This window comes from Mirounga leonina, unplaced genomic scaffold (genome assembly GCF_011800145.1).
Source record: "Mirounga leonina isolate KUSES-001 unplaced genomic scaffold, KU_Mleo_1.0 Mir_101799, whole genome shotgun sequence".
Classification (NCBI taxonomy): Eukaryota; Metazoa; Chordata; class Mammalia; order Carnivora; family Phocidae; genus Mirounga; species Mirounga leonina.
In genome coordinates this window covers 1,069,048-1,089,142 of record NW_023270210.1, presented here as the reverse complement: position 1 = coordinate 1,089,142, position 20,095 = coordinate 1,069,048, and the positions used below count along the sequence as shown (strand labels likewise).

The window sequence follows — 20,095 nt, the reverse complement described above, 5'->3', positions numbered from 1 at the left end:
GCCTCTTGAAAGACATATTAATGTCCATGGAGCATAGTTTAGAAAATCGATACGTGTTTATTGTTGAAAAAAGATGCAAGTTAAAATCTCGCACCCCAGAGATCACCACTATTGGCATTTTGGTGAATAGGCGTTCATGAAATTTTCTGTGAATACATACATATGAATATATGTCTGTGTATATGTTTATAAAGTATATACATCTGTGTTTAAGTACACACACACACGCGAACACAGAATTTTGCTTTATGGTCATCACCCAAACCCCTACATCAGTAAAATAAAGAGGCCTACAAGGATCCAACCAAAGCACCCATTGTGACAACTCAACTGCTTTAGCTGCCTCCACCCTCCCTCCCCAAACCAGGCCTTACTTTCAGTTCTGTCTTATTCTCTGTCTGGTCCTTCTTTCCTTCTCGAGAAAAAAGAGGAGCTCCTGACTGAGGTAAGTCTCAAGAAGGGCCTCAGCTCACCTGCCCTGCATTCTCTGATGACCAGACAGCCCCACACTTTCTTGCCCTCACCACCCCAAAGTGTCACAAAGTATTTCAGCCAATGATGAAGGTTGTTGTGCATGCTTTCCCAGATTGCCTCTGCTCTTGTTGACAGATGTATTCTCAATGCATGTTTATAGAAACCAGGAGGCATGGCAAGAGGCAACCTAACCATTATCTCAGAATTCTTCCTCCTCGAACTGTCAGAGGTGCCTGAGCATCAACCCCTCCTCTTCAGTCTGTTCCTATCCATGTACCTGGTTGCTGTGGTGGGGAACCTGCTCATCATCCTGGCCATTGGCTCCACCTCCAACCTCCACACCCCCATGTACTTCTTCATAGCCAACCTGTCATGCATTGACATCTGCTTCACCTCTGTCACTATACCAAAGATGCTGCTCAATATCCAAACCCAGAGCCAGTCCATTCCCTATGTTGGATGTCTCACTCAGATGTATTTTCTAATCTTGTTTCTAGAACTGGACAATTTCCTCTTGGCAGTGATGGCATATGACGGCCATATGTAGCCATATGTCACCCTCTTCATTATACCATAACCATGAGCCCCAAATTCTGTATCACCTTGGTGTCTGTGGCTCTGATTATCACAAATATCTATCCTTTGATCCACACCCTCTTGATAGATACACTGTCATTCTGTGCAAGTGTCAGAATTCACCATATTTTCTGTGAACTTTACTCATTGCTAAAGCTTTCCTGTTCAAATATCCACATCAATAAGTTGGTTGTTTACACCCTGGGGAGCTTTCTTTTTGTTGCTCCTTTCCTCTTTATTTCTCTTTCCTACATGCACATTTTCTCAGCCATCCTAAGACTTCATTCTTCTCAGAGCAAACTGAAAGCCTTTTTTTTTTTTTTAAAGATTTTATTTATTTATTCATGAGAGACAGAGGCAGAGGGAGAAGCAGGCTCCCCGCAGAGCGGGGATCCCGACGCGGGACTCGATCCCAGGACCCTGGGATCATGACCTGAGCCGAAGGCAGACGCTTAACCGACTGAGCCACCCAGGCGTCCCCTGAAAGCCTTTTCTATTTGCAGTTCCCACCTTGTCGTGGTGTCATTGTTCTGTGGAACTTTATTTGGGGTGTATCTGCGACCCTCTTCTTCCTACACAGCTGAGGACTCAGTGGCCACTGTGCTATATGCGGTGGGGGTTCCCATGTTCAACCCCTTCATTTATAGTCTTAGGAATAAGGACATGAAAGGGGCCTTGAGGAACCTCCTCAGTTGGAGAAAGGCCTGGTCTTGGTGACAACATCTCCTGCTTCTGAGCTATGATGTTGTCTTGTCTTCTCCCTTTGATGTGGGAAGGGACTGTCCATATGATGGGTCTGACAGGTGTCCAGCTGAGCCCAAATTTCTGCTCACTCCTTCAACCAACCCTTCCTGAGTGACTCTCGTGTCAGGCTCCAGGTGCACAGCTTGTTTGTGTGAGGATTTAATTTTCAATTCATTCTATTTGTCTTTCATGGCCTCTCCTCAAACCTTGTGTGCCTCATGAGTTTTGACTACAGGCCTCCGTTAATGGAGTGAATCATAATAAACAATGGAGCTTCTTTTGTGCTGGGCACCGTTTTGAGTGAGTGCATGTATTTACTCACTATCACCAAACAATCTTGTGATGGAGAGGCTGTTTTTATCCACATTTTCTAGGTGAGGGATGCCATCAGAGAAGCCATGGAATTCTCACCTTTTGCTTATGTAAGAATAATTTGTTGGATGGAACTAAAGAGGTTCATTTCTCGAAAAGAGCAAAATCTGCAATGGGGCTCTTGTCACTAGATGGCAGTAGATGCATGGATTGTGACTTCATGACCCATTGACAAAGTTTGTGAGCTAAGTGGAGAAAGAGATGGGTACCCCTTTGAACTCCTGCATGGATTGTGGTATGTAAACACACTTCCCAAGCCATAGGCTTACTTGCTGACCTCACAAAGAACATTCCTAGATGAAGTGAAAAGAGTAGCTTTAACACATTTCTCAACATGTGCATATAACAATAATCACAACAGTGTGGCTGAATGTCTTTTCCAATAGTCCATCCCACTGTGCTCTGCTTTGCAGCCTCCATTGGTACAAACAGTCACAAGCCTGCCCAGATTCAAGGGTTGGGGACACAGACCCCACCTCTCAAGAGGAGTGTAAGTGATGCTGTGTGACTTCCAAGGCTAAGTCACGGAAGGTGGGGCAGCTTCTGGATTATTCCTTGGACCATGTCCTCTGGGATCCCTGAGCCGCTGTGAGAAAGCTAAGCTGCATGAAGGGGCCATATGGAGGTGCTCAGGTCCACAGAGCCCAGCCTTCCAGTCATCCCAGACAGACGGGAGACATGAGAGTAAGGGAACCCCTCAGAGGATTCTGGCCCCCACCTGCCTGAGTTTTCCCAGCAGAAGCTGCAGACATCATAGAGCAGAGATAACATGTTCCCACTGTGTCCTGTCCCAATTCCCAACTCCCACAGAATTTGTGTGCACAGTGAATTAATTGGTAGTTCAATTAAGATACAAAGATACAATGCAAGTAGATAAGATTAGGAAGGACAGAGAGGATGAAAAATAAAATTTTAAAATGCAAAGAAATTTTGAATCCAGATAAAATGGGCAATTTTCTAGGACTATGTTAATTTCCAAAACTGACTAAGAGAAAGTAGGAAATCTGTTTACACTGAAACCAAAGGGAAATTCAAATGGTGGCCAAAGATTTAGTCCAAAGAGAAGGAGAAATCAGGTCCAGATTATTTCATCAAAACTTGAAGAAACAGAATATTGCCATGTTATTTAAAAAGTTAAAGAGCACGGAAAAAGATGCCAAGTGTACCAATTCATTCTTTAAAATCAACTTGGAAAAGACCAGTTCACATACAGAAAGAAAACAAAGAAACAAAGACACAGAACACCTCTTAAAAGAATATCACACTGTGACTTACCACTCGCTGTGCCTTTTTTCCCCTTAGCACTTATCACTACTTGAAATTACATATAGTTTGTTTTTCCCTGTCTCCATGAGGCCAGAGATTTTGTCTGTCTTATTCATGTGACATTAGTAGGTGCTCAGTAAATATGAGTTGAATGAAGGACTGAAAAATGTTATTCACCACATTATAATTCACTCCATTGGTAGATTGATAAATAAGTATGTGAGGGGTGTATATATTTATTTTAACTGTTTTTTCATTGTTAATGTCACCAATGTTTCTTGTAAATTGTCAACAACAATGGAATAGAAAAATGAACCAAGGAAGTGAACAGAAATTCACAGAAAGAGAACTACAAGTGGTTTTTAAACATAAGAAGAGACAATCAATTTCACTCATAACTTGAGAAATACAAATTAAACTCACATTGAAATTCCTTTTTTCAGCTCTCAGATACCCAAGTCCAAGAAGATATAAAAATAATTTCCTGTAGAAAATCCAGACATGCTGTGTTTTATGGACAAGGTTTACTTTTTAATGTTCATGGAATATACAAGTACCATAATGTGACGTATTCTGATGATGGAAAATAACTAATTTTTAAGAAGCTACCATGACCTTGATATCAAATCACTAAATAGAGACGAAATCTATGAGATGTGGCCAAAGTCATAGTCATAGGCTAAATAGCAACCTTAAATGATTTAATTAATTAATAAAAAAGGGTTCAGTATAAATTGATTAAGCATTCAAGTCCAGGAGCTATAGAAATGACATCAGAAACACAAAAACAAAACAGAAGGGGAAAACTAATAAAGATTAACGCTGTAGCATGAAAAACCCAGGTAGAATAGGGCAAGGAAACCAAGATCTGGTTCTTTGAAAGGACCAACAACATAGACAAAGAAGAAAAATTCAGGTAGACAACATTATGACTGAGAAGAAAATCTAACAACAGATATAAAAGTATGGAGGATATTTTTAAAATTCACAATAATATTCTATATGGCTTTATGACAATGGGGTGGGCAATTTTCTAAGAAAGTATGGAAAATAATACATGCAACTCAAGAGGAGGTAGAATAATGAAAATGATCAATCAATAAACAAAGAAGAAATAGAATCAAAGATCTGCTTTACCAATAGACACTAGTCCTACTCATTCTGTTAAACTTTTAAGCAGAGATGTTCCAAGTGTTATTTATTTATTTATTTTAAGATTTTATTTATTTGTCAGAGAGAGAGAGAGACAGAGCACAAGCAGGGGGAGCAGCAGGCAGAGAGAGAAGCAGGCTCCCCGCTGAGCAGGAAGCCCGACACAGGGCTCGATCCCAGGGCCCCAGGATCATGACCCCAGCCGAAGGCAGCCACTTTACCGACTGAGCCACCCAGGCATCCAGTTCCAGTGTTATTTAATCTGTTGCAGAGCATCAAAAAGAAAACTTCCCAACTTACTCCATAGGGCATTACTCCTGACATACCTAAACCTGACATCAAGCTAGGAAACAAAGTAAAAACTATCTTAAAGTGATAAAAAAATATATAAAACCCTGTCTTAAAACAATTTGGCCAACTTAGTACTTAGCGTTGAAACACTATTCTCATTAAGATCAGGGCAACAACAGGGATTCCCCCTACCATGACTATCATTTAACATTTTTGTCAAAATTCTAGCTTAGCAGTAAACCAGAAGATAGATGTATTAGGTATTAATATCAGAAAGGAAGGGGAGAAAGTTATGATCATATGTAAATATGAGTATCTTTCTGGAAAACCCAAGACAAACTGAAAAACTACTAGAGCTAAGGGGAACAAATTTACAAAGTGTAAAATAAATAATGCAAAAATCAATAAAACTCTTCCAATCCATGGAGAAAAAACTACTTAAAAGTGGCATTGGAGGGTGCCTGGGTGGCTCAGTCGTTGGGTGTCTGCCTTCAGCTCAGGTCATGATCCCAGGGTCCTGGGATCGAGCCCCGCATTGGCCTCCCTGCTCGGCGGGAAGCCTGCTTCTCCCTCTCCCACTCCCCCTGCTACTGTGGGGTAAAGTACAACCTACAACCTTTCTGCGTGCAAGTTGCCTAAATGAACAAAGAAACTTAAAAATACTGAATGCCTTGTGATAAACTCTCTGGGATAAATTCCTACAAGTGGTATATGGGGTCAAATGACAAATATATGTAAATTTTGATAGATCATGTCAAATTCCTCTGCCTATAGGTATACAAAAAGAGATTATCTACTCATTTACCTGCCCATCAGCATTTTGTGAGCATGATTGTTTCTCTCCTCACCCTCTCCATCTGCACGTCCAATATGATAGCCACAAACCACTTGCAGCTCCTGAAGTATATGAAATGTCCTAATTGAGCTATAAAGTGTAAGTGTAACATACAATGAAACTCAAAGACTTAGTATGAATAAAGAATGCAAAATATCTCATTAATATTTTTTATATTGATTACATGTTGAAATGATAATGTTTTGGACCTTGTTGGGTTCAATAAAACACATTATTGAAATTATTTTGTCCAAGTCTTATTTTTGTCTCTTTTAACAAGTTCCTGAAGTTTTTCTCTTTGCCCATTTCATGTTAAGCTTATTCCTGGGTATTTCACAGTTTTTATTGTCATTGTAAATGGAGTTTTATTTACTAGTTATTGCTTTTGTTAATGAAGACCCCTGGTTTTTGTATATCAGTTGTGTACTGGGCCACCTTACTAAATTCTCTTATTTGTAATAGTTTTTCACTTGGATTCTGTTGTTTTCCAGGTAAATAGTTGTATCATCCTCAAATAATGATAAATTTACCTTCTCCTTTAAATTTTTATACTTATATCTTTTTCTTGTCTGATTTTATTGTCTATCTTCAGAATGTTAAATTACTGTGGTGCGAGAGGATATCTTAGTTTTTTCCCATGTCTTAGTGGGAACACTTCTAGTATTTTTTTCACTAAACATGGTGTTGAATTTTTGGTTGATAGAGAAATGTCATGTTAAGGAAGTATCCCCTTAATCTGATTTTATTGAGAAATTTTTGCAAAGCAAGAATGGATATTAAAAAAAAAGAACGGATATTAAATTTTGTCAAATACCTCTTCAACATCTGTAGGGATGATCATACGATTTTTTACTGTTGGTCTATGAAAATTTGAAATACATTCATAGCTTTTCTAATATTGAACCATCTTTACATCCCTAAAAATAAATCCCACTTGGTTGGTTATGTTTTGATTTTTAAATGAGTTACTAGATTATGTTTGGCTATATTTTATTTAGTATTTTTGTAATGGTTTTCTTAAGTGAGATTTATCTGTGATTGCATATTCTTTGTGCTTTGTTGGTATCAATCTTTCATAACCAAAATTTGCAATTTTTTTTTTTTTATGCCTTGAAATGATTTACATAGCATTGAAGTCACCTGCACCTTAAAGGTTTGGTTGAATTTTCCTTTGAATTCAGTTGACCTGCTGCTTTTTATAGGGGTTGTTTTTTAAAAAAAACTTTTTAAGAAATTAATTTATTTGAGCTCGGTGGGGGTTGCTTTTGAACAATATTCCCTATTTCTTTTCTAGGAATAGTTTTTATAAATTTTATTTTATAGAGATTCTCTTTTCTAGAGTGAGTTTTTGTTATTCATATATTATTCCTAGAGAATCAAACATTTCCTCTAGGTCCCTAAACTTATTTGTATAGAGTTGAAAAAAATTGTTTTAAATTTCCTATTATTTGCTCTAAATCTGTGGTTATCTACCCATTTTCTTTTCTTGTTTTGTGTATTTGTGATTTCTCCTCCTTATTGATTATGGCAATTAACATATCTATTTAATTCTTTGGAAGAGTCTCATCTTGGATTTATTAGATCTATTATTTTCTAGTTAATTGACTTCTGCTTTTATCTTTCCTTTTTCCTTTTTTTCTGATTTTCCTAGGTTTATTTTTGGTTTGTTTTCTAACCTTTTGAGTTGGATACTTTAATTCTTTATTTTCATTTTTTTAAAAAGATTATTTATTTATTTATTTGACAGAGAGGGACACAGTGAGAGAGGGAACACAAGCAGGGGGAGTGGGAGAGGGAGAAGCAGGCTTCCCGTGGAGCAGGGAGCCTGATGTGGGGCTCAATTCCAGGACCCCGGGATCATGACCTGAGCCGAAGGCAGACGCTTAACGGCTGAGCCACCCAGGCGCCCCTATTTTCATGTTTATTAACACAAATATTTTCTCTTAGCACTGCTTAAACCCTGCTTACAGGAGTCTGAATACCTAGTGCTTTCATTGTTGCTATTTTATAGATAACCTTCAATTTGGGTTTGGCTATCTTCTTTGGATCAAGAGTTGTTTAAGGCGGCACTTAAAATTTTCCAGATGATAAGAGAGTTATTACTTTTAAAATTATTTTTTACTTTATGTATATATTTTTACTTCTGGGGATATATTAAGGTTGTCTCTGTAGTTTTAAATAGGTTGATACCAATTCCAATGTATGTGTGTGGGGGAGGGGGTGTTCCCCACCACCAACAACAAGCAATTCTTGGGACACCAGTTGGGTGTCCCACAACTGAACTCAATCCTGATGCTATCTACCCAGAGATAGCATCAGATTCCACAGGTAAACGTTTCAGTCCTCTAAGACTGCCCTTCATCCCTGACTTTAGACTCCAGATGCGAACCCAGGTTGTTACCTGTGTGCTACAGATTGGAGGTTCCCACTACCTCCTCCTTGCACTTTAGATGCTGGTCTTAAAAGTCCAGATTGTTACCTGTTCTTCTGACCAACTGGCTATAAGTCAGAGGTTCCCAAGTTCCCTTCCTCAGGATTGATTAATTTTGCTAGAATGACTCACAGGACTCAGAGAAACATTTTACTTACTAGATTACTGGTTTATTATAAAAGGGTATGTCACCAGCTAGACCTCAAGACCTGACCTTTACTGTTCACCTGCTTGTACTCACTAACCTTTGTCTCATATTTTTCTTTCAGCTCTTGTTTCTGGCTTACATCTTAACTCAGGCAAATGAAACCCCCAAAACCCTCCTCAGGTGATGGCTGACTGCCCTGACAAGACCTCCCGCTGGCCCAGACCACCCAGACCGTCGGAGTGGGGACCCCCCCCAACTTGCGCTTGCGCAGATGGACCATGGAGTGACCCCTGGGATGACCAGCAATTACCTTTACCTCATTATAATCCTAAAATCTCTCCCCAAGCAGAGAGCCTCAGCCTCATTTACATAACATACAATGTATGCATAGGCATGTTTCCTTAAGGCGCTTGCGGGACCTTGTGCCCATCTCTACATACCATGACAAGGCTTCCCTGTCTAAATATTCATCCTAATCCTAAATAAAAGGTACCCATTTGCCCTCTTAGGGAGTCACAGCTCTGGAAGCTATTCCCTGTGATCTCTTTCTTTGCTGCCAATAAAGTTTACTTTGTGCAACAACTCCACCTGGTGTATCTGTGACTCCCCAAGGAGTGAACTCACATTCCTTTGGTTACAGATATAAATGAGGAACAGCCAGATGGAAGAGATGCATAGGGCAAGGTAGGGGGAAAGGATGCGGAGCTTCCACGCTCTCTGAGCAGCATGCTACTCTGCGTTGTGTTCACCAACCCAGAAGGTCTCCAAGCCCCCACCCCCCCCCATCATTTGGGGGTTTTATGGCAGCTTCATTACAATGGCACGATTGATTCAATCATGGGCCTTTGGTGATGGATTCAACCTCCAGCCCCTCTTCCCTCTCCAGAGGTGGTTCCCCTGGAAACCAGCCCCCATCCTTAGATTACCTAAAGGCTTTCCAAACGTTCCTTCTTTAGCATTATAAAAGACATTCATCACAGGAAATTCCAAGGATTTTAGGGGCTCCGTGTCAGGAACTGGTTGAAGATAAATTATATATTTCTTATTATAAATATTGTGATATCACAGGTCTAATATAGAGTCAGTTTTTATGAATATTCCATGGACAGTTGAAAAAAGAAATTGCATTCATTGTTTCAAGGTAGAGATTTAGATACATTAATTTGATATGCTTCGTCCATTATGTTATTTACTTCTGTATTCTCACTTTGCCCTGTTTATGCTTGAGTTTATTCATTGGTACAAAGGAATAATGATAGACCATATGCCAAAGGACCACATGAGTTAATCCAGGAAAGGTGCCCAGAAGAGTGCTTCTGGGCCTGCGTGTTCAATAAATGCTGCCAGCTTGGGGATTAACTCGTCCATTTGACCTGTCACAGGCTGAAATAAGAGAATACAAATTTACTTCTGTGCATATTTTCTGCCTTAGTTTTCTTGAATTTCCGGTCTTTTCTCCCCCCTTTTTTTTCTTTTTTTAACCTTTGAATGTTGAAACTCTTTATTTTGCATGTACTGCATTCAAAACCATTAGCTCTTCATTGAGGATTGCACCTTTTGTTCTTTTAAGGCGTTTTTTCCACCTCCTCATGTAATGCCTTTTTTCCACCTCCTCATGTAAAGCCTTTTGAATGCTAGTAAGTTTTTATAGACTTAATTTTTTTTTAATTTATTTTTTTAAAGATTTTTTTATTTTTTGTCAGAGAGAGAGACAGAGCACGAGCAGGGGAGCAGCAGGTAGAGGGAGAAGCAAGCTCCTTGATGAGCCCCCAATTTTAGTCTTTAAAGAGCCAATTAGGTCAGCGTTGATCCTCTCTAATTTTGTTATTTTGTTCATTTCTGTTCTTGCCTTTATTCATTTTCCTTTTGTGGGGTTAATTTTTTCAATTTATTATTATGAAAATGTCCTAATAATCAGCCAAATTGAAGAAAATATACTGTGAACACCCATATCCCCACCATTTTTTTTTTAAAGATTTTATTTATTTATTTGAGAGAGAGAGAATGAGAGACAGAGAGCATGAGAGGGAGGAGGGTCAGAGGGAGAAGCAGACTCCCTGCTGAGCAGGGAGCCCGATGCGGGACTCGATCCCGGGACTCCAGGATCATGACCTGAGCCGAAGGCAGTCGCTTAACCAACTGAGCCACCCAGGCGCCCCATATCCCCACCATTTACATTCTACCACTAACATCTGACTACACTAAATTGCTCGTGAGTCTTCAGACTGTCTGAGGACTAATATCTTTCATGCATCGTGAGAAACTCTGCCATTATCCCTTTACATATCGTTTCTCTATCTTTTTTATTATCTCCTTCTAGAACTCTGACTAGACAAATGTTTGATCTTCTCATACTATCTTCCATGTCTCAGATTTCTCTACGCTTTTATCTCCTTGTCCTGAATTACTAGTAACTTCTTCACAACGATCTTCCAGTTCACTAAATCCTTCTTTGGGTTTAATCTGCTCAACCCATCCATTGAGTTTCTAATTTTTTTTTTTTAAAGATTTTATTTATTTATTGAGAGAGAGAGAGAGAGAGAATGAGCAGGGGGGAGGGGCAGAGGGAGAAGCAGGCTCCCCACCGAGCAGGGAGCTGGATGCGGGGCTAGATACCAGGACCCTGAAATCATGACCTGAGCCAAAGGCAGATGCTTAACAGACTGAGCCACCCAGGTGCCCCCACTGAGTTGCTAATTTCATCCCAATTTTTATTTCTAGAAGTTCTAAATGGTCTTTTCTAATCTGTCTGGTCATTTTTTAAAAAAGATTTTATTTATTTATTTGACAGAGAGAGAGACAGCGAGAGAGAGGAAACATAAGCAGGAGGAGTGGGAGAGGGAGAAGCAGGCTCCCTCCTGAGCAGGGAGCCTGACATGGGACTCAACCCCAGGACCCGGGATCATGACCTGAGCTGAAGGCAGATGCTTAATTGACTGATCCACCCAGGCGCCCCTATGCTGTTAAGGTTTGATTCATTTATTCACCTTCCCTCAAAAAGACCTTCCTTCTCACACCTCCACTCCTAAAGGCATTCCCTTCCCTCATAAACCTCTCCCCAGGGCAAACTACTAATCTTTCCCACCTCCCTCACAGAGAACTTCCCTCCATCACCTCCCCTCACAAAGGTCTTTCATCCCTACCTCCTCTCACAAAACACTTCCCTTCCTAACCTCCTTCACAAAGGATTTTACTGCTTCACCTCCCATGACAATGAACTTTCCTCTACCATCCATCCTCAGGAAGACCTTTTCTTCCCTCACTTTCCCTCACAAAGGACTTCCCTTCCTTACCTCACTTCCCTAACAAAGGTCTTCACTCCCTTACCTCACTTCCAGAAGTGCTAACTTCCTTCACTTCCTCTCACAAAGTCCTTCCCTCTCTCACAACCCTCACTAAAGCATTCCCTCTGTTGCTTCCTCAAAGACCTAACTTCCTTCACCTCCCCTCTAAAAGTGCTAAAATCTTCAAATCCTGTGTCAAAGGCCTTCTCTCCTTCAACTGCCCCCATAAAGTATTAACTTCTTTTCCTCTCTTCACAGGGCTTGTTCCTTTCCTCACTAATGCTTTCACTGCTGGACTTGCTCTCAGAATCGGTTTACCTCCATCACTTGCCTTCACAAAGACCTTCCCTCACTTCTCTACCCTTTCAATTCTTCCCTCTCTCAAAGTGCTACTCTTCCCCATCTCTCCTCAAAAAGATCTTTCGATCATCTTCTCTCACAAAGTTCTAATCTCCCTTGCTTTCAGTCACAAAGTCCTTCCTCTCTCAGCTTCCTGACTCATGTCCCCATACAGTCTTTCCCTTTCACATCTTCCTTGAAAAGGCCTGCTGTCCCTCACCTCCTCTCTCATAGGCTTCCCTCTGGAATGCACAAAAACTCCTTCTCTTCCTCTTTTCCCTACATAAAGGCCTTCCCTTCCTTCACTAAATCTTTCTTTGCCTCACTTCCCATTATGAAGTCATTCCCTCTCTCACCTCTGCTAACAAAGTACAAACCTCTCACAAGTTCCCTCACAAAGACATTCCCTCCCTTACCCTGCTTCAAAAAGGCTTCCACTCCCTCACCTTCCTTCACAAAATACTAATTTCGCATCTCCTTCAAAAAAGGTTTTTCTTCCCTTACACCCATCACTAATGCATTTTCTGCCTCACCTTCCTTACAAGGTCTTTGCTCCCTTCCCTACGCTCACAAGGTATTAACCTCCCTCATCGCCCCTCACAAAAGCTTTCCCTCAGCTCCTTTCACAAGGTGCCAACCTCCTTCATGCTCCCTCACAGAAGCTTTTCTTTCTCTCAGTAAGGTCTTCCCTCACTCACTTCCCCTCACAAAGGCTTTCTTTCCCTCAACTCCCCTTAGAAAGGACTAGCATTCCTCACTTCTGCAAAGTACTAACCTTCCTCACCTCATCTCACAAAGCCCTTTCCACTCTTATCTCCATTCACTAAGGCCTTCCTTTCCTCATCTCTCCTCAAAATGACATTCCTTTCCCTCATAAATGCCACTCAATTTGTCTCCCACTTGTTCTCACAAAGGCCTTCTCTTCCCTCAACTGTGCATCCCTGCCTCACTTACTCTCACAGTTGACTTCACTCCATCACATTCCCTCACAAAGGTTTTCTCTCACTCATCTCCTCTCTCAAAGGTCCCCTTCCTCAAGGCTTTTCACAAAGTACTAACCTCCCTCATCTCCACTCAAAAAGGCCTTCCCTCTTTCATGTCCCCTCAGAAAGTACTAATTTCTCTCACCTTCCCCTACAAAGTACTTCCCTCCTTCATCTCACCTAAAAAATACCTTCTATTTCTCACCTTCCTTCAAAACCACCTCCCTTCCCTCACTTCCCCTCACAAAACCATTTTGCCCTTTACCATTTAAAAATATTATGTGTAAATTGTCTGTTTCAGAAATAATTTTATCGAAATTAAAGTGAGCAATTGATTAAGTATACAGAGATTTGATGCATTGATGTTATAAACAAAGAACCTGTGTTTTATTTAGGTTATCTCTCTTCTTCTTAATAATCCTGTTTGATTTTCATTATCTTGAATTCTTTGTCACAGCTGAAAAGTGGATTCTTTCTACTTTTTCCTATACAGGGAAATATATTCATAAATTTAAAAGAAAAAAATATGATTTAAACCAATTTCCAGAAGGGAAGTGTACAGCTTAGGGTTTATTAGGAGCAAAGAGATAGTATCCCATAGAAAATAGGAGTATTAACAGGGATTAGGGGATGCTACATCCATGAAACAAAATAGGTTGGTATAGGAAAGAACAAGTCCAAATCTGAACTTAATAATATTACAGTTGAAATAAAAAAACAAATTTTCAAGTGGAATAAGTGGCAAAGTATTTATCTGACACATACTCAATTGAACCAAAGAATGAAACCATGTGATTTTCCAAACATGCAATACAAAAGGGAGAATGAATGGGAAGGATGTGAGGAAAATGGAAACATTTATGACAGATCCAGAATTGTCAGCATCTATCCTTTAGTGATCACCATAAAGGAAAGACAAGGGAAGACATTAACAAAAAAGTCAGAGAACTGAATAAAGACATGAATCTTGAGAGAAACAGCTGACCCAATTCCAGCAGGATGAGTGAGGATTTTCACGGAGTGAGATGGAGACATTTCCATCATTTCTGTAGACTCTAAAATAATGTATAAAACATAGAAATTCAAATTCCTCCTCTATAGAACAGTGTTTCTATTAGTACCTTTGTCTCAAGCTATAGTGTAAATTAAATGTATTGATATGTGGAAATCCCTTAGGAAATTTACAGGCACAGAGTAAAAGCAATGGCATTTGTCAAATAAAAGAACCACCTGGCATGTTATTATCCCTTTCTATCAAATGGGAAATGATCTGTAAGGGCACTTAGCATTGGCTGCAAGTTTTTAGTAGGAGGTTACCAATTCTGCCATTGAAAGGATTTGGGGCATGAGGGAGACCCAAGTTGGGGCCCTCTGGGTTATTTACCCTGGGCTGCATTGAGCAAAATGTTTGTCCCATATATTCACTGGAGAGTCAGAGCCTCAACCATGCTTGTCCCTAAATCATCACACTGATTAACTGATATCTTTGTCATGTTTTCTAGAAGCAGGAACTTCTAGCAGGTGTCCTTGTTTGCCCTGCCTGCAAAAGGAGGAGTTTTTGCCCGAGTTGTATCTAAGCCACCTTAGCCTGTCCTTTGATGCTCAGTTCAGAATCACTCTCTCTGATTGATAATATCTTTGAGGCCTACTTCCTGGAAAGGTAGTTTTAAACCTTTCAATGACACAAGGCCAAAGTGAGCCATGATGTACAAGGCAATTTGGCTATGAGCATTCCCAAGTGTGTTCAAGGCAAAAGCATTTCAGAGAGTGGTAATTAATAACCAACATAACTATCATTCACTGACTTCTGACTATATGCCAGTCACTGTATCTAACTTAATTCTCCTGAAAGTTTTGTGATGTTGACATTATCAGCTTTTCACAAATGTGGAAACACAGGCTCACATAAATTGAGTGACTTTCTTGAGACAACAGGTAGATAGGACGTTTCAGAGCTGGGTTTGAATCCAGACCTATGTTTCTTTCTGTTTATTTTGTAGCTCTGTTTTAAAATTTCTCCTTAATAATACAGTGCACATTTATTAGCAAAGCCCTATGCACGCTCATCTGTGATGACCCCTCAGGTTTCACTCATTTGTTTCCATTCTGCCCCTCCTCCACTGTGCTTGAGTTACACTGGCCTTCTTGCTGCTCAACATGCTGCTTTGTTCTTACCTCATGATATTGCTACTTGCTGTTTCTTCTTCCTAAAGTACTCTTCTTTGAAATCTCCATACGACCCACTCCATCTTGTTGTTCAGGTCTCAACTCAAATGTCAACTCCTTGGAGGTTTCCCCACAGCCCACAGCTATAGCAGCTGTCTCTCCAGCTCCTCTCCTCTCTCCCCACTTTCAACTACCCACTGATCCAGGAAAACATCAACTCCTGATGGCAGGAACTTTGGACTTCTTGTTCTACTCTGTAAGCCCAGGGCCTACAACTATATCTGACACTAATTAGGCACTGAAGACATATTTCCTGAAATACTGGTATCTTTGGTAAAGGGCCAAATATATTCCATAATTAAGCTTCTGTGAAGTATGTGAGTTTGTTGTGGTCACCCCACAGGAGTAAGATAGACTCGCCCACACATCCCAAATTAGGTTTGGATGCTGCATCTGATGCTGCTGTATGAGCACCAATAGGGAATGAATGGTTTGTTACTCACATAATGAGGCTTTCTGGGGAGACCTGGGATGGCTCCCAAGCAAGACCAAGACTGGTTTGAGAGAGCTGGGAAAGGAGACTGGCTTGGGATTTTATGGTAGTTAGGGGCTGGGCCTGGGGCAAGTGTTCCTGTACATGGGCTAGGGCTTGTGTGGCTCAAATTTCAGAGTTCCTTATCAGCTTGCTTCAATGTGGGGCAGAAGAAGGGGGAAGAGTAGAGCTTGAAAGCTGTCAGCAGTCAAACATCAAAAAACAGCATCAGACTTTTTATCACATACTTCCACCCTCTCCCTCACATCACATGTCTCCCCATCTGGGTTCTGGCAGTCTAAACTTTTATGTCATCCCCCTCTCTTTTTCCCATCCTGCCCTACTCCCCCCTTCCCCCACACATAAACACCAAGTTTTTTTTTCTTCCTTGCCTGTGGGTTAAAGTATCAAGGAAGGAAATCTGTCTTCAGTGCTCAGCCATGACCCAGTCTTTGTACCCAATGACTGTGTAACTGTCAATTTGCCAATCTGACCCCCAGCCCTCCTGGACTTTACAACCTCTCTCCTCACAACCTGCCTCTTCCCTATCTTCCAACCTCCCTACCATCAGAGAACTCACAAAGACACATACATACATCATTTTCAAAATGTGTTCCTTTTATTAATTGTCACCATTGGTGTACCTTTTGGTGTAAGGTTTATTCCTTACGGGTTGGCTGTTTTTCAGAACTTCAACTGGGGATGCCAAGAAGAGTTGTTGGTCTTGGGCTCTACTATGCATGAGACATTACTCGCAGAGGCAGAGTTGTCCAGGTTCTTTTTGTTCTTGGACTGCTTTATTTAGATTCTTCTTTTTATGTGCCCTCTGGTAACAGACTAATACTTTCTGCCTTTTTGTTGTCTTTGGATTTCTTGAACTCTGTTGAAGGGCTAATTTTATCCTCTTGATGATCTGCTTCAACTGGTAGGGAAAGAGTTTGAAAGCAGTGGATGGGGGGGTGCATGGGAAGGGTGGATTTATAAAAGGGGTGTGGGCTGGGGAGGGGGTTTGTCCCAGACAAGGACAGGTAGGAGTCTTGGGGGTGTGGTAGATGAGGATGTAGAGAAGGACCATGGGTTGTGTGATCTGACCTTTTCAATGTCTTCAGTTTTGGGTTGATGGGGGTTCTTCTGATTCATTCTCTGTCTATTGCTTGTAGTTGGCTGGTTAATGCTTGCGACTGGTGGTTCTGAATCTGTGCTGGGCTCTTGTGGTTCCCCATTCACCTCTGCTAAGTCTAAGTCAACAGTGACTTGACCAACAGTTTTCCTGATCTCCCTATATATACTTTCTCTAGGACAATGAAGAGGCATACTCTTCAGCTTTGTTTAGTCAGTAAGAAACTCCTAGCCAGTGGTAGTCCTGGGGTGACTCAGACAGACATCACAATGCACCAGCCCAACCCATCTGGGGGCAGGGAGAGGGGAGTAAAATGTGAGGGAGGTCCAAATTATCTTGTTAGAATAAGGGGAAGTTACCTTAACTCCCCCTGAAGAGCCTTCCTAAAGTGACCTTTTGCCTTTCCCCATCTCCCTTGATTCATTTGTGGTGGATCACATGGCAGAGAGAGGGTGTTTCCTCCCAGTTCTTCCCCATGACCACCCTACTGAGTGGTTTGTTCTGTTCTCCCCCACCTTCCATCACTACCTTGTTTTTGTCTTACCTAAACTTCCTCCTTACCTTGTTATGTCTTACCTAAAATTTCTCCAAGCAAATGAGGTTCTATGTAAGTCTCAGCAGAGATGTTTATCATCCCATTTCCTAACAATGGCCTTAAGACCATTCACTACTTGGCAACCATCAGGCAACTTTCCCAGGGTGTGTGTGGATATACTTTGGGGAGGCCTATATACCCTGCTCATATTTGTAAGTTTCTTCTTCCAGGAAGCCTCAGATTAGTACCATTAGTGTTACAGGCCTCTCCCACGGCCATGGTTGAATTAATCCCTTGGCTGTGCCATAGGGGAGCCCTACAAATGAGGATTAGGATCTTTTTGGTCAAAGAGGCAGCAGCAGCAGCATTTTGTAAGTGTCCTAGTGTATTAATCAGGGTTCTCCAGAGAAACAGAAACAATGAATGAGGAAACAGAAAAAAGAGAGACAGAAACAATGTTTCTGGAATTAGCTCACATGACTATGGAGGCTGAGAAGCCCCACCATATGCTATTTGCATCCTGGACGCCCAGGAAAGCCAGTGGTATGATTCAGTTCAAGTCTGAAGGCCTGAGAACCAGGAGAGCTGATGATGTAAATCCAGGTCCAAAGGCAGGAGAATGTGTGATGAGAGGTCTCAGCTCCAGCAGTGAGACAGAAAAAAGGCGTTTAAGTTTCTCTTCCTTCTGCCTTTTGTCCTATTCAGGCTCTCAACAGATTAGATAATGCCCACCCACACTGGGGAGGGCAAACTACTTTACTGAGTCCACCAATTCAGATGCTACTCTCATCTGGAAATACCCTCATAGACACACCCAGAAATAACGTTTAATCTGGACACCCCATTGCCAGTCAAGTTGATACAAAATTAACCATCACAAGATGGGTCACACATCACACATCACAAGGGTCATCACAAGTTGGTGTCAAATTGACACCCATACACATATCCTTAAACCATACTTAATCTCAAGTAAAGACAATAACAAGGTCATAATTCCCACTAACATGATACAACTATCCTGGATAAAGTAAAAAATGCACTAACGCCTTCCCCAGAAGAGGAATTAGAGTCCTTGAGTGATGATATTTGTTCTTCTTCTTGATGATACCCCATAACTTAAGTACTATGATTTATTTATTTATTTATTTATTTATTTATTTGACAGGAAGTAGGTTTTATTGGTGGGCATGAATCGGGAGGGGGCAGTGCCGAGGTTCTCAGGAGTGCAGAGCCCTCCATTTGTCCAAGGGGCCACGATTAGGGATGTATTTGACCCCACAGCGATCTGGGATAAGCCGCTTTTCAGCCACCATGTCTTCAAATTCATCCGCATTAAACTTAGTAAAGCCCCACTTCTTGGAGATGTGGATCTTCTGGCGGCCAGGGAACTTGAACTTGGCCCTGCGTAGGGCCTCAATCACATGCTCCTTGTTCTGCAGCTTGGTACGGATGGACATGATGACTTGGCCAATGTGGACCCTGGCTACTGTGCCCTGGGGCTTTCCAAAGGCACCCCGCATACCTGTCTGCAGCCTAGGTTGGAGATAGCATGAGGTCAGACCTCAGTGTCCACTGGAAGAGCTGTCTCCAAGGTCCCTTAGGGCAACCCATACAATCAACAGGCTGCATACACTACCAAGGAGGCTACTGTTTGCAGCCATGGCACACTGGGCAAGTACTATGATTTAAAAGTAACCAAACTTGGGGCACCTGGCTAGCTGAGTTGGTCAAGCATCTGTCTTTGGCTCAGGTCATGATCCTGGAGTCCCGGATTGAGCCCCGCTCAGCGGGGTGCCTGCTTCTCCCTCTCCCTCTGCCCCTCCCCCTGTTGATTCTCTCTCTCTCTCTCTCGCTCTCTCTCAAATAAATAAATAAATAATCTTTTAAAAAATAAAATAAAAGTAACAAAACTTAAGTACTATGATATAAAATCAAGATATCTTATGTTACATGATAAGGAAATAAGAGAGGAAATAAAACACTCACACACACACATATTCCTAAGGAGGAAATACTCATGACAATTACAGTCCTTGTTTCTGTAACTGGTAACATGGTTGTAGCTGGTATTTATATGTACCTTCTTTCACTACCCATTTTGTATTTTCTTTGCCTTTAGCAGCCACCTCGGCTTTTTACCTGGTGGGGTGATCCCAACCTTCATTCCTGAAGGCTCTGGGCCATTAGTAGTTCTGCCTGGATTGGGTTGTTGTAGTTTTCCATTGACCTTAATCACAGGGCATAATGCTAAGACACTTAATAATAAGAGACACCCTTATATCTCCTGCACTCCAGACAGTCTTTCTTACCTCCATTGTGGAGTAGCAGTCCAGTTTCCCCTTGGTAATCAGGATCAATCATCCCAGCCAGCACAGGAACCCCCTTGTTTGCCTGTTGATTCACAGGCATGAGGAGTCCAACGTGGCCAGGTGGCAGTCTTCACTTTCAGTTCAATGGAATCAGTAGTGTGCTTCCTGTTGGAAAGAAGACTTTCCTCCCTCTGGAACGAAGGCCTCTAGGACAGCAGAGCATAAGGTCACAGGAACAAGAAGCACAAATGTTGCTGGTGGGTCACTAGGGGTCATAGGGAATCGGTGCCATTTCCACCCCTTGATTCCTGAACCCATGAATCCCGGCTATGGGAGAAAGAGCACCATTTACTGGATGTTGATTCAGAGCATATACAGCTTTCTGGAGAACCTTGCTCCAGCCCTGCAAGGTATCGCCACCTAGCCAGCACTGTAACTGAGTCTTCAGAACTCATTCTACACCATTCCATGGTTCTATCAAGGCAGCTTCTTCAGGATGGTGGGGAACAAACATGGCGAGACCAGTGAATTCTAT

The 20,095-nt window shown here is 41.5% G+C and overlaps 2 protein-coding genes and 1 pseudogene across 2 annotated transcripts; 1 reads left to right on the top strand and 2 right to left on the bottom strand.

Moving 5' to 3' along the window:
- Positions 1 to 646: 646 nt before the first annotated feature.
- Positions 647 to 1,767, top strand: LOC118014194 (olfactory receptor 1D2-like). The gene is given in 3 exon segments (XM_035010313.1): positions 647 to 1,009; positions 1,012 to 1,350; positions 1,531 to 1,767. Coding segments are annotated over 3 exon segments (939 nt in total).
- A 16,644-nt stretch (positions 1,768 to 18,411) lies between these two features.
- On the bottom strand, positions 18,412 to 18,808 carry LOC118014036 (60S ribosomal protein L10-like). The gene has a single exon (XM_035010043.1). It carries the CDS (start codon positions 18,769 to 18,771, stop codon positions 18,469 to 18,471), a length of 303 nt encoding a protein of 100 aa, XP_034865934.1. The 5' UTR covers positions 18,772 to 18,808; the 3' UTR covers positions 18,412 to 18,468.
- Positions 18,809 to 18,830: 22 nt separating this feature from the next.
- On the bottom strand, positions 18,831 to 18,980 carry LOC118015285 (annotated as a pseudogene).
- Positions 18,981 to 20,095: the final 1,115 nt, after the last annotated feature.

Bases quoted from the DNA above. Each gene is read 5' to 3' on its own strand.
- LOC118014036 (XM_035010043.1), bottom strand. From the start codon at position 18,771: ATGCGGGGTGCCTTTGGAAAGCCCCAGGGCACAGTAGCCAGGGTCCAC.